Source organism: Condylostylus longicornis, unplaced genomic scaffold, assembly GCF_029603195.1.
Source record: "Condylostylus longicornis isolate FDR11 unplaced genomic scaffold, ASM2960319v2 ptg000049l, whole genome shotgun sequence".
NCBI lineage: Eukaryota > Metazoa > Arthropoda > Insecta > Diptera > Dolichopodidae > Condylostylus > Condylostylus longicornis.
Window position 1 is genome coordinate 5,133,590 of NW_026578018.1, and position 14,494 is coordinate 5,148,083.

Sequence of the window (14,494 nt, forward strand, 5' to 3'; positions counted from 1 at the left end):
TTAATTTATATAATATATTGAGAAAATTTTGCATCTTTTATTCTTTTTTTTTTATATAAATTAATATGAAATTTTCATAAAATATATGTGCATATTAATATATAGAAATTTATCACAACAATAAAACATATATTATAATGTAATTTATTAAAATTATAAAGTGAAATATTAATTACAATAATTAAGAAAAGCAATTAAAGAAAAAATAGCAAATTAAATTTAATTCACTATAGAATATAAATTTCTTTCTTCTTTACTTAATTTACATGTAAGTATTTGCTTAATCAATATAAATAGTTCGGCAGGTTTTTTTTTTTTAAAAATATTATTAATTTTTAATATATTATATTAATTTTTAATAAATAATTAAGTAATTTTATCTTTAAGAAAGAGTTTATAGTTTCTCTAAAAATTCTTAATCAATTTATATTATTAAATTTTTAAAAAGATTCAGTTTTCTTTTTTTAATTACTTTTTTTAAATTCCAAATAAATTTTTGAAGAAAAAAAATGGTAAAATATAAAATGAAATTTGAAATTACAAAATTTTAAAATAGATATTTAAATTAAGTATGTAAATATTTAAATATAATTTAAGAATATGTTAAGTACTCATATTTATTTTTTCAAAAGTTATTTTATATGTGCTAATAAGTCGGAAAATGTATAAATTTAAAAAAAAAGACTTAATAAAAAAAGTAAATTTCTGCAAAATTATGAATTTCACTAAAATTACCGAGTGTGATTAATTTAATATACAGATTTGGTTGATTAATTCAAATTAAGAAATTATTCGATTAATTTAAATTGAATATAACACAATATATTAATCAATATACTACCAAACTTTATTTGTATTGATTTTATTTGGGTCTTCTTATATAATTATTAATATAATAATTAAAAAAACAAATATAAGTTAAAATCTAAAATTAAGCAAAATAATAAAATTTTCATTATAATATGCACAAAATAAGAAGAAAGAAATATATGTATATTACTAAACAATATTTAATAATAATTATGTTTTACAAATTAACTTAAAAAAAAAAATAGATTTTTAAATAAATTTTTTTAATTTTTGCAAAAACTTTTCATTTTTTTTTTAATAGAATAAAAATTGTAAACTTCATTCACTTCTTTCTCTTTTTTTTTTTTTGATAAATTATTTTAACAATCAAATATTATGCTTTTAAGTTAAATATATTTCAATTTAATTTTAAGTTAATTTAATATATTTTTTTTTTTTTTGAAATATATTATATGATATTAATATCGTTTAAAGTTTTTAAGGAATATTTTAACAATTTCATTTTTTTTTTTAATTTCTAATGTTTTTATTCTAAATTATAATTATATTTTATTTAGGAATTATTAATTATTTAATGTAATGTTTTTCTTATAGAATTATATATTCTGGATTTAATATTAATAAATATAATATTTTGTTTTTGAAAGTGTGATGTGTAATATATAAAATGTGACACGCTTCTCTTTTCAAATTTTTATTTAAGGCAGCCCATTACAAAAACAAAAAAATAAACAATAGATTTAATTTCATATTTTAAATTTTACATTAATAGTTTTAACTGAACATTTATTAAATTTTAAATTGCGTGCTAATAGTTTTTTGTTGCCTTACTTAAACAGAGTTTTTACAAAATAAGGCATAAGAAGGTTTAAAATATTTAAAAAATTGAGAAGTTGAGAAAATAATTTGTGAAATATATTTGAAAAAATTATTAATTAAATAAAATTTTAATTTAAAATTTGTATTTTGCTACGTAAATTTGAAGCAAGTAAGAGTTAAGCGGAACATTTGCAAGTGTGGTACATTTTTTTAAAAATTAATAGAAAAAGCTTAAATTAATTGAAAAAATCAATTGTTCAAATTGTGAAATTTGTTTAAAAAAATGGTATGTGCAGTTTAATCCATTTTTAGATGATTTTTTAAACTAGAAACTAAAACTTGTGTTTTTAAATGATTTTTGATTAAGAGTATATACTCAAATCTATTTAAATAATTGAAAATTTCTTTTAATTACAATCATATTCACCGTGAATATTAAAAAATATAAAAATTGCAAGCATGTTTCATTTTTTAAAAATATGTTTACTTTACAGAGCTTCCAAATTACTTTTGCTTCTGCATATGCGTACAGTTGTGTAAGTTATTATTTATGAAATTATTAATATTAAAGAATTAAAAATTAAATAATTAGAATAAAACTGTTTTATAAAAAATTAACGAAATTCTTTTATCAAGGAATATTTTAAGAAATCATTTTTAATATTCGTATTAATTTGAGACGTATAAGTAAATAGGTGAGCCATGTTTTATTGTTAAGATAAATTAAAACAGTTTGAATATTTGAAATGAGCAGTATTTTGTTTAAGTTAAAAAAAATTTTAAAATTTTTTTCCTTTTTTGGATATAATTATTGGATTGTAATTAACACATAATATTGAAAATTTAATTTTCATGAATTTTATGTGCCGCTCATGTTGAGCTTCAAAACAAATTTAAAAATTGTTATTTTCTAGAAAAGAAAAAATTTTGGAATAAGATAAAAATATAATTAATTTCTCATGCAAGATTAAATCATAATTTAATTTTATCACTGTATTACGCTACAATTTACGAATAAACGTTTCAAAATATTGAAAATATTCAATAAAATTTATACAATTATTATTAATTGTACGTAGTTCATTATTCAAAATATAATATTTTAATAGATTAATTTGATCAGTTTCGTAAACATAATTTAAATGATTGCCCATTTTTATTGTTATTATCTCACATAAATTTTAATTATTGGAATAGTTTTCTCTTTTTATTTTTATGTCCTATTTTTCTATTTTGACTAACCATTAAATTTTGTTTATATTTTTGAGTTTTGATTTATTTTTTTTTACCAAAATTAATACATTTTTTTATTATTTTCTATTTTGGGATACAAAATACATTTTATATATTATATAAAATGTTTTATTATTTGCGAAATTTTAATAATTATGGGTATTTATAATTCCCATATTATTAAAAACAAAAACTAACTTTTTAAAAAACATTTTATTCCTATTTTCCATTTTGAAACCATACTATTCACAAAATTTCAGTTCAGTAAACCAGATCAATAATTATTACAATAATTTGTTGTTATAAAAGTACGATATTAATATATTTATTATTATATTGAATATTATATAAATTAGCATTGTTTAAAAATGAAATGTTGAGAAGGTTTATTTTAAATAATTAAAAAGAAAAAGATTTCAAAAGGTTTAAGCTATAATTTTATGAAGTTTAAATACCAAAAATTATATATTAAAATTTAATAGTTAATAGGTAAATAACCTTAATTTATTTCAAACAGCTCTTCATTTAATAATACACAATAAGCAATTCCGACCGAATGTGAAATCAATTTTTTAAATAATTAAATTTTAAAATACTAATTAAAAATAAATATATATATTATAAATACGAAATATATATTTAATAATAAATTTTGAACAAAAATTTTTATTTAAAATTGATTCTTTTTTGCACAAGTCAATGTATCAGACTTCAAATAATTTTTTTTTGAACTCGTAAATTTTGGAACTTTTTTGAAATTTAAGATTTTTAAATTTATTTAATATTTATTTAACATTTCTAAACAATTCAATAATTTATAAAAATTTTAATTTAATTTTAATTTTTTGATTTGTATTTTGTTAATTTGTCGCAAATAAAAATGAATGAGTTAGTATAACAAATAAATAAATAAAAAAGTACAAAGATAACACAATAAATATGTAAAAAAAAACGTTAGCAGAAAATTAAATTGAAATTAAATTACATTGAAAATTAATTTTATTAAATTTCAAAAAAAAAATAAAAATAAATTAAAGATTACAAAATTTTTTGATTTTTATAAACGTAAATATATTTAACAATAGTACAATAATATTTAACAACTTTATTAATTATTCAAATTACATTCTTAAATATTTTCATATTCTTTGAAACTGATCAATAATCTAAATACTTTGTAAGTACAATATTTTATAAATACATAACATTACTATGTTTATTATTTGAATTATATATGAATATTTTATTTCGTATATAATATGAAATTTTTAGCACACATCAGCACTTTATAAATCTAAATATATTTTGAAAATACCTACATATAATATTAATGCAGTTTTTCTTTTGCTTTGATTTTTACGAAAAAATGTTTTTTATTTATTTATATTCGGTTTTTTATTAATTTTTACTTTTAATAGTGTTAATATTTTTAGCTTCATTTAATATAATGTATATTATTTTATAATATATTTTATTTTATAATTTTTACTTTATAAAAGAGTAACAAAATTTTTTTTTTTTTAGCTTTTTTTTTTGTTTTTGAAAAGTATAAGAAATTAAAATTTAAATATAGCACAATTTATATGTTTTAAATTTTCTAAAATATTTTTGGAATAGAGATGGGACTGTATTTGTCTAGTAATTAAATTATGTAAAACATGATTTTATTATAATAAATGTGTGTATAGGTGTATATATTTTATAATTATATTTTTATATTTAAATAATAATTTTCAGTTTCAATTTTTTTTTTAATTTTAGTGCATTCTAAAAAAATCACATTTATAAAGAAAAAAAAAAAGAATGTAAAAACAAAAAATGATTTCATAAAAAATATTTTAATTTTGTTACCTTTTTTCAAGGTATAAAGAATAATTTTTTGATTTTTAATTTAATGTCTTTTTTCTTTTAATATTTTTCAATTATGTTTAACATTATTATTTGTTTTATTTCTCCTAAACTACTAATAAATTTATAAATTTTTAATGTTTTTTATTCATTTCAGAATTTAAAAGTTTTTTTTTCGACATTTTTCTTGTAAAACTTTAATAATATTAATAATTTTTTTGCTTCTTCTTCTTTTTCGCTTAAGTAAATAATTTATATAATAAATTAATATAAAATTAGGGAATATTAAAATTAAGAAAAAATAAAAAAAAATAACCAAAAAGAAATTTGCTTTTAGCAAGTTAAATATTTTTAAACAAATAATTTTAAATTTTTCACAAATTTTAGTTTTTTTTTCTCTTTTGTTTTTACAAATTTGTTTGAAGATTTGACATAGTATCTATACCACTACTGATACCGCCGCCACCACCAGTTCTACCACCACTGCTAGCAGTACCATCGCTGATAACATTACCGAGACCCACATTAGCGATACCACTGCTGGCTGTTAATAAATTACCAAGATTAGCACCTAATAAAATTTCATGTTCATTTTTAGCTTGCCGTAACCAATTCCTTAGATCACGTGTCCTTTCCACTAAACTAGTTGTATAATTAACGGCACGAGGATTTTGTGATACAATTGTATTTGCTGCCATCATAGCTGTACCCATTGATGATTGTACACGTCCAGCTGCTAATTGACGATAAGTTTCTAAACGATCTGATAGTGTTGGAATTGATGGTGGCGTTTGAAATAAATTATGATGTATTGCTGGATTATTAGCTCCTGCAGTTGGGGTATTTATTATTGGCTGAGCATTATTTGGTGTTGTAGAATATAAAGCTGTAGACCAATCGAATTCTGGAGGATTATAAGTTGCTCCTAAAAAAAATTAATAATGTAAAATAAAAATATTAACATAATATCATAAATTTATCGTTATAAATTTTTTTCTTTTAATTAATATAAAATTTTACCGTGAATTTGTTGCTTTCCTATAATATCTAAAATTTCTCTAATTTCAATATTTAAAATTTCTAAATTTTTAATAGCTTCCGATGAATCTTGATAAATTTCTTTACGTCGATTTAATAAAGCATTTGTATCACTTGCAAAATCTGTACTACTAAATCCAGAACTCGAATGGGATGATAAATCACTTAAAGTTGCATCTTCTTTATTTTCCACATGTAATAAATCCATATTTGTTTGTTTATCTTTTTCATAGATTCTCTGTAAAGATTGTTCTAAATGTCTTAAACGAATAACTTTTTCCCCAAGTAAAGCTCTTGTTCTATGCAAATTGACTTCCATTTCAGTTAATTCCTTTTCTTCTTGAATTAATTGATCAAGACTATGACGAGTATTTGTTTGTTTATGCCTTTGTTTGATTTCACGTTGTCGAGCACGGAAATTTGTACGTTGAGTTCGTAAAGATTCTTTTGCACGTCGAACTGAATCACGTTCCAAATGTATTCGATGCTTGAAAAATTCCAGTTCAGAACTAGTACCAGCATGGTCATTCGAAATATCAGAGAATGGATAACGTAAATGGTAAGTAGCATCCAGTGTATTATCTGGAAATTGATCTTCAAGATCTTCAAGTTTTTGTAGTTGACGACGAAGATTTTCAACAGGAGTACATGGACGATCTGATTTATAATTTTCCGTATTGAGCCGTGATGTTGATGCAGATTTTGTTCTAGAAAATTGCTTTTTACGTTGTCGATCTTTGCCAGATGGTGGTATAGAGGCAGCTGTTGCAGTAGCAGTAGCACCTGCTCCAGTACTATTATTATTATTTTCTTGATTTCCTATAAAAGCCTCTGAATCAGAATTACCATTATCACTACTATATGGAGCTGGAAGATATTTTCCGCGTGTATAATTATTTGATATTGTTGTATCTGATTGGCTAATTGATGTTGTGTCATCCTGATAATGCACTTGCAAATGTTTTATATATTTCGAAGCAATACCCATCTTTCTTGCTTGGCGTTCAGTTGATCTCTCTCGAATGTGATTACCATCTCGATCAGAATCTCTACTTGGATGTAATGAAGAAGAATGTTTGGACGTAATGACAACTGTTGGCGGTTTTGAACTTAAAGGATTTATTGCAACTGCTGATGATTGTTCCGGATACGAAGTTGAAATAGATGGACTCTTTAGTTCACTATTACCAATAGATGGTTTATTTGATAGTGAACGTTCAGTTTCCGAACCAGTTGTTGTATTAGTTGTATTTGTTAAATTTTGCTGTTGTTGTTGTTGTTGCGCTGCCAGTTGTTCTCTTCTACGATTTCTTCTTTCTAAAGATAATTTAACATCAGATTTTAAACGACCATATTTGTCTTTCAAACAGCGATATTTATCTTCTAACAAACGTTTTTCACAACGAATCTTTTCATAAAGTCGATCTTCACCAGATTCACGCATTCTTTGCCTTTCCAATTCCATTTCTCGTGATAATTTCTCCCTCATGTCATTCAGTTTTGTAATGTGTTCCTTTTTCAAAATTTCTTCCTCACTCTTTAGATCACGTTCCAATTCTTGTAACATTTCAGCATGATTTTTTTGCAAAATATCAACGGCAACCTTATGTTCATGCAAAATATCGTTACGTTTTGGCTCAAATTGTTTTTCTAAACTTAATCTATACTCTTCTAATTTACGATTATTTTCTTCTTCAAATTGCTGTTTAACTGCTACCAACTGATTGTCATATTCCGTTTCAATCTGTTTTAATTTCTCATTGTGCTGCCTTTTCAATTCTAAAATTTCATCATTTAATGATTTTTCTAATCTATCATTTTCTTCCTTTAATAATTTTTGATTAATGGCGATTTTAGAGTCAAGAGATTCTTCATTATTATTTTTTGATGTATTCTTAAATTCTGTGAATTTTTTTTCATTATCTTTCAAGTAATCATTTTTCATCTTTTCCAAGGTCAGTCTCATTTCATCTTGTAATTTTTCTTTTTCTTCTTCTAATTCTTCCTTCAATTTTTTTTTCAATTTTTCTAAATTTTCATTGTGCTCTCTTGATAGATCTTCTAATTCAATAGTATCCTTTTTCAATAAATCCGAATATTCATCATGTTTTACAAAACTTAAAATTGAACTACCTTTTGAATCGGAATCAGTATCTTCATAAAGTGGTTTAACTAAATTTTTACCTTTTAATTTTTCTAGAACAGATGGATTTGTTTTATCACCTAAATTACTTTTAAATATTGTATTACCTATGCTAATTGAATTATTGCTGCTATCAACTGATGATGATTTCATTAATGGTTTTGTTAACTTAATTGTTTGTGGTTGAATATTTATTGTTCCTGAAACTGAATTTGTTACATTATCTTTAATTGGAGTTACTTTAACTTCTTTAACATGCTTTTCTTCAATAAAATTATCATCTTCTTCATTAAAATCCCATGGGTCATTACCATCTTCTTCAGAATTATCAGATACTTCAGGGCTATGGGTAAATTTTCTAGAACTACTTTGTTCATCTTCTGGTGAACGCATTTTAATATCATCTAAATTAAAACGAACACTCTTTTTGTCATCTGTACTACTATTATTACTAGTATTTGAAAGACCAATTAATTGTAAATGTATATCATTGCTACTATTTTCTTCTTCTTTTAATCTTCTTCTAATATCACCATCTCTTAAAATACCTTTAACTATACCATTACTTGAATTATTACCATTTATTGAACTATTACTTGGAGATGATCTAATATCATAACTTGTTTTAATTCTTGAATTTGATTTTAAAAACATTGCACCCATTCCTGATATTTGAAAACCTTTACGTTCTGGTTCCGAACTGTCATTATTTATACCAGTATTTGTTATTCCATCCGATTGATCTAAATTAGTATTAACATTATTAATACCACTTATAATAACACCACTATTTGATGTATTCATTTTCATATCTAAACTAATTTGTGGATTTGTTTTAACAACTTCAAATCGTGATGTTTTAAGCGGTTTCAAATTAAGACCAATCGATGGTGATGAATGTGAATGATGAAATGGATTTGAACTAATTTTTGTTTCTAAAAATTTTTGATTTGCGCTTCCTAAAGCATTCATTTTTTGTTGATGTGAACTATTATTACTGCTACTACTGCCACTATGAATTGATGATGCAGAAGCTGATGATGATGATGATGATGTTGTTATTGTTGTATTATTTGTTGTATCATTATTTAAATTAAAATTTGAATTATGTAATTCAAGTTCTTCATTTAATTGAAGACTTCTTATACCAGAATCTAATTGTGATGCATCCTCAGATATATCAATTGTTGAACCTGAAGTTGGTGTTGTTGCTAATTTTTGACGTGCTTGCTCAACTAATTCTTTATAATAATCATCTAATGGATGTTCCCACTGTGTTATTTTTGTTTTAACGTTATAATAATAATGAGCGTGTAATTGATCGTTATAACTGTAAATATATAAAATAAAATGAGTAAATTTTAGTCTTGCTGTTTGGTAATTTAAAAAAAAAAATCAAAATTAAAATTTTTGAAATTTATTTTTGTAAATGTTATATGAAAAATTTGCTTATATTTTATTGAAATATTGTTGAGTTTTTCTGTTCGGAATGGCTGAAATGCTTATCAATTTTCATGCCACTTTTTATTAAATAGATTTTTGAATAAACGTAACTCAGCAGACAACATGTAACTTGTTTATGTATGAATTTTTAGATTCAATTCTTGCTTGTTTAATAATACTCGTATTGCCAATGAGGCCCAAGAGCTTCATTTTACTTCATTAAGTAAAATGTAGTGTATAAAGTGTTAATAAAATTAATTTTCAGGACAAATCAGGATTTTCAATGATACTTTAAACTTGTAATTATTTTTTTATTAAAAATTTTTCCTTTTAGATCCAATCCATACAACATGAATATGAGAATCTTATAAATATATACAATAATGCCAATTAGTCTTTTGCAAGTAAAACTTTTAAAAAAAAAAAATAACAAAGTAAAATTATATAACCTCATTATAAATTATAATTTGCTTTATACAATCTAATTATTTGTTATCACTTATCATTAGTTTTTCTTTTAAATTTTTTTTATTATCCACTTATATTTTATATTATCCACTATTTGTATATAATTTACTATATACCATATATTATATTTTGCTTATATAGTATGATGGGTATACATTATATACTTATATACAAATTTTCAATTATATAGGAGAGCATATACTTTTCTTTATCTTGTAATTTATCATTTTTATATATATAACATTTTTCTTATATAATAAAACAAATATATCTATATGCTCGTGTATAACAGATATAATTGCAGTTTTTCTTTAACACAATCACAGATTCAAAAATATTTTTATGATGCCCTTTTGTAAAAAAAAAACAAAAAAGCAAAATATTAATAAAAAAAAAAGAAAGAAATAAAATTTAGTCCTCAGTTTTTTGGTCCTCATCTTGTTCTCATTTTTATTTCTTTACATTATAATAGTATATATATAGAGATATTTTAGAATGTATATCAATATAATAATATATTTATATAATAGTGTATAATAATATAGTATATAATAATATATTTATAAAATAAAGGACATTCCCATAAATTTTATACGTATTTTTTATATTTATAAATAATAAATATATATATATAAAATAACATATTCGTATATTTGGGTTTATGTACATACTATATACATATAATGTATAAGTATATAATATGCAATACAAATATGTATATGTTACTGCAAATAGCAATAATGGGTTAGTATTTCTCATTTTTTTAAGAATGTGTAACAAAGAAAGATAGAATCGGTATAGGGTATTTAATTCACAATCATTTTGTATGAAATATATAGGACAACAATACATATATGCAATAAATTTATGGAACAACACAAACAAATAGTTATAAAGTCGATGACTTTTTATTATTTTGTTTTAATTATACCATTATAACAATCATATAATTGCAATAACTTTTATACATAATATAAACATGTAGACAGTGAAATCACAACTATCCAAACAAGAGAAATTTTAAGAATTTTTGCTCCACTTAAAGACCTTTTTTATTCACTTTAAGCGTTGTGTTTATAACTCTGATATAACGAACTTTTCATTTAACAAAAATCTTTAGCATTTGCTTCCGTTTTTAATAAATTTCTATATTAGAGAATCTCAGCGTATTGCGACTAAAATGTAAGAAATTTCGAATTTTTGCTATATAAAGATTTCACTGTACAAGTATGTATGTTTTAATATTTTAGAGATTTAAGTATTATATGCATTTTAAATTAGAAAACTTTTTTTTGGTCTCAAAATTTTTTTTTTCTTTTGTTGAAAACAAGCCAAATTTAAACATAAATTACAAATTTGTTTTGTGAATTTGAAGAAAACAAAAAAAAATATGCATAAGCATTATTATAAAATTGGTATATAAATTAAAAATTTATGTCAAGATTAAAATATTTTAATAACATGCTCTTAATTACAAAAAAAAGAAACTTAAATCCTTGACATTTTGTAAAAGTTAATGATAAAACAAGAAAAACGTATTATAACTGTATGTTTTCCGTTTTTATTCAATATACAATTTCATTATTATTGTAGATGTAGATGGTAGAAAAAGAAATTATTCGTTAGAGAAATCAATGCACCCAAAAGTATGCAAATTTTTGTAATATTTCAATTAACTATTGAAGTTTAAGTAATTTAAAAAAATATATATTACAAATTTTATTGTAGGTAATGACATAATAATAAAAATGTGATTTTTACTATTATTGGCAATATGAAATTATATATCATATTTTGTATGAGAAATTTTTAATCTGTTTTTGTGTTATACAGTTTTCTAGTTTAAATTTTTAAATTATTACTTAAATATACACATTACAAATGTTATAATTATTGTGAAAATCTATAAAAATTTATAGTAAATTAATTTTTACTTAAAAAACTTAGTATGCATGGTACGCATATTAATACACATGTATTAAGTAAAAGAGCATTAAATATGTATATATTAATGTAAGCGAACCGAGGGGCCTCGGGTTCAAACTCTAATCAGGTCACTATAAAAATTATATTTAATATTATATCGCTTAATATACAATATTATAAAATAAAATGTTAATATAAAAATAATTGCTCATATACAGGAAATACCTAACCATAATATTCCAATATTGAATACCAACCAAAATAAACACTAAATATTTAATATAAATAATAAGTAAGGAAGATAAATATAGGAGCTATATAACTTAGAAATTCGATCTTTAACTCTACACAACAATTTGAAGCAAGGAAATGAGGAAAATATTTTATGATATTTCATATTTAAAAAACTTATTGAGAAAAAATTTTTCTTTTCAAAAAGGCAAGCCAGTTGTATATAGAAATGAAAATTATTCAAATTCCATTCAATTTAAATTAAAAGAACCAATCGAATTATACAAAAGCTAATTATTATATACACATTATTATATACAATTATTTATATACACATATAAATTGTATATTATTATATACAATTATTTATGTACACATACATATGTATATAAATAATTTAGAGAAAAAAAATTACCAAACTTCAAAATTCATAATAGAAAAGTCCAAAAGTCACAAAGTGAACAAAACGTTATTTCTTTAGAAAAATTATTTCAAAACAATTAATTTTAATTTACATATAATAATTATTTATTTAAATTTTATTTCTATAAAATATTATAGTAAATTTCAATTCATTGTGTATTTTATAGTCTTCATAAATAAGAATTTAAAATTATCTATAGGAACATTTTTATTAAATTGCTTGCATTTTTTTATCAAGCATGAGTACAGTATGTAATAAAGGAGGCATTGGTTTCATATCAAGTATATAGTATAAAAGTAACCCACTTTTTATTTAAATTTCGAATTCATTAGCCTAATCGTGCATTTTAGGAACAAAGTGAATGCATGATAACACGTAATTAACGTATAAAATAAAACAGAGATATATAAAAAAATTATTGTCTTCTGAAAATATGACACTTAATCTCTAAATTTCTTATAAAATAATCTCTAATAAAATATATGACAGTTAATTTCTTTTTCTTCAATTGTTTTCCAAAAAAAGTGAAATACATATGATCAAATTCTAGATATACTTTAATCAGTTTCGGCATCATCAGTACTTTTTGGGTTCAGAAACGTAACATAGCGTAATAATAATTTTTCAGTAAAAATCTTTCGTGTTCTCATTTATAATTAGCAGATTTAATATCGTGATCGTGAATGGAATAAATCAAATACTCAAATTGGGACTACGACACGTTTAGATTTTATATTTTTATAAATAATTAACAGACAATTAAATTTAAATAAAAAATTAACAAATTTTCAAGAATTAATTATTAATTATTGGACTAATTAGTGGACTTTCTTCACATTGAATATTTGAGAAACTAAATGTTATTCAGAAAATACACAATACGATCGGTAATGTGTTGACCATATCAAATTTTTTTTTACTTCATTTCATCAATAATATAAAAACTATTTTCAGGATAATACCATTTTTTTTTTATTTCCATTTTTTTATATTGCGCTTATTTTGTACAAAATTACATTATATTTTTTTTTTTTGCAAAAGTTTTCATAATAAATTTAACATGAATACTTCTTGTTAATGGTTTCATTATTCATATGTTCACGGTTAAACTATCATATACATACATGTATGTATTTGCATTATATACATTGTATATACTTAAATTTACATGCATATCAAAATAAAGAGAATAATAGCTTCAAAATGAATATGGCAACACAATATTATATTATAACAATGGCCATAACAAAATTATGTGCTAGAATTATAATAATAAAATAATAAAATAAAAAAAAAAGAAAATAATAATAAATTCAAAGAACTATTCAATCGGGCGACTTTCCAATATAATATATGTATATATTATGATATGTATAATTTTCAAGGATTATGTCCTTTTCATTAATATTTTAAGATTAAATGAAAAAAAAAAACGAAACGAAACAAAAAATTTGTTTCCATTATTATTTGCAGTATTGTCACCTACACGAAAATATATTTTTTTCTGCTTTTCATTAATGACAATATAACAATTGAAAAAATGCTATTTATAATGTTTCATTGCATATTTCTGTATATGTACATAGGTTGTTATATAAGTACTTTGTGTTACATTGTTTAAAATATTCTTTTGAATTAATTATACTGAATTAAATACGACATAATAAAATATTGAAATATAAGAAAATATTGAAATATCTTAATTACATAGCGGTAAGGAACCGGCAAAAACCATAATTTTCAAATAATTTTAAATACACAAATTGAAATAGAAACCATTTTGAAAATTTTTTGCATATTTTTTTTATAAATTTTTAATTTTGTACAAAATATTTATAAAATTTTAGTGAATTTATGTTAATGATAAAATCACTGAACGGGATTTTTTTGGCTCTTTCGGAAGTCTTGCGACTTAATTTAGCTTTAATACTGACATTTTTCTGAAAAATTTAAATGTAATAAAGAGTTCGAATTTAAATTCAAATTAAAAAATTTTACTAAATATTTGACTTTAGTAGTTTCTGCTTTTAGCCACAGATTTGTTTGATATATTTTGCAAATTATGTGTTAATATGTATATGTATACTTATACATAAATTATTCTCGGTTGA

The 14,494-nt window shown here is 21.7% G+C and overlaps 1 protein-coding gene across 3 annotated transcripts in view; it reads right to left on the bottom strand.

The window, feature by feature from the left end:
• Positions 1–4,980: 4,980 nt before the first annotated feature.
• LOC129611352 (inner centromere protein A) overlaps positions 4,981–14,494 on the bottom strand; it is a 50,479-nt gene continuing 40,965 nt past the window's right edge. Inside the window, exons 3-5 of one of the 3 annotated variants that reach the window (XM_055524452.1) lie at positions 9,040–9,221; positions 5,731–8,634; positions 4,981–5,635 (exon numbers count right to left, since the gene is read on the bottom strand). In XM_055524452.1, the coding sequence (XP_055380427.1) occupies positions 5,118–5,635; positions 5,731–8,634; positions 9,040–9,221 (3,604 nt within the window). In that variant the 3' untranslated portion in view covers positions 4,981–5,117. Of the gene's footprint in view, positions 5,636–5,730; positions 9,222–14,494 lie in introns of all 3 variants that reach the window. The other 2 variants (XM_055524451.1, XM_055524450.1) reach the window with 2 other exon arrangements.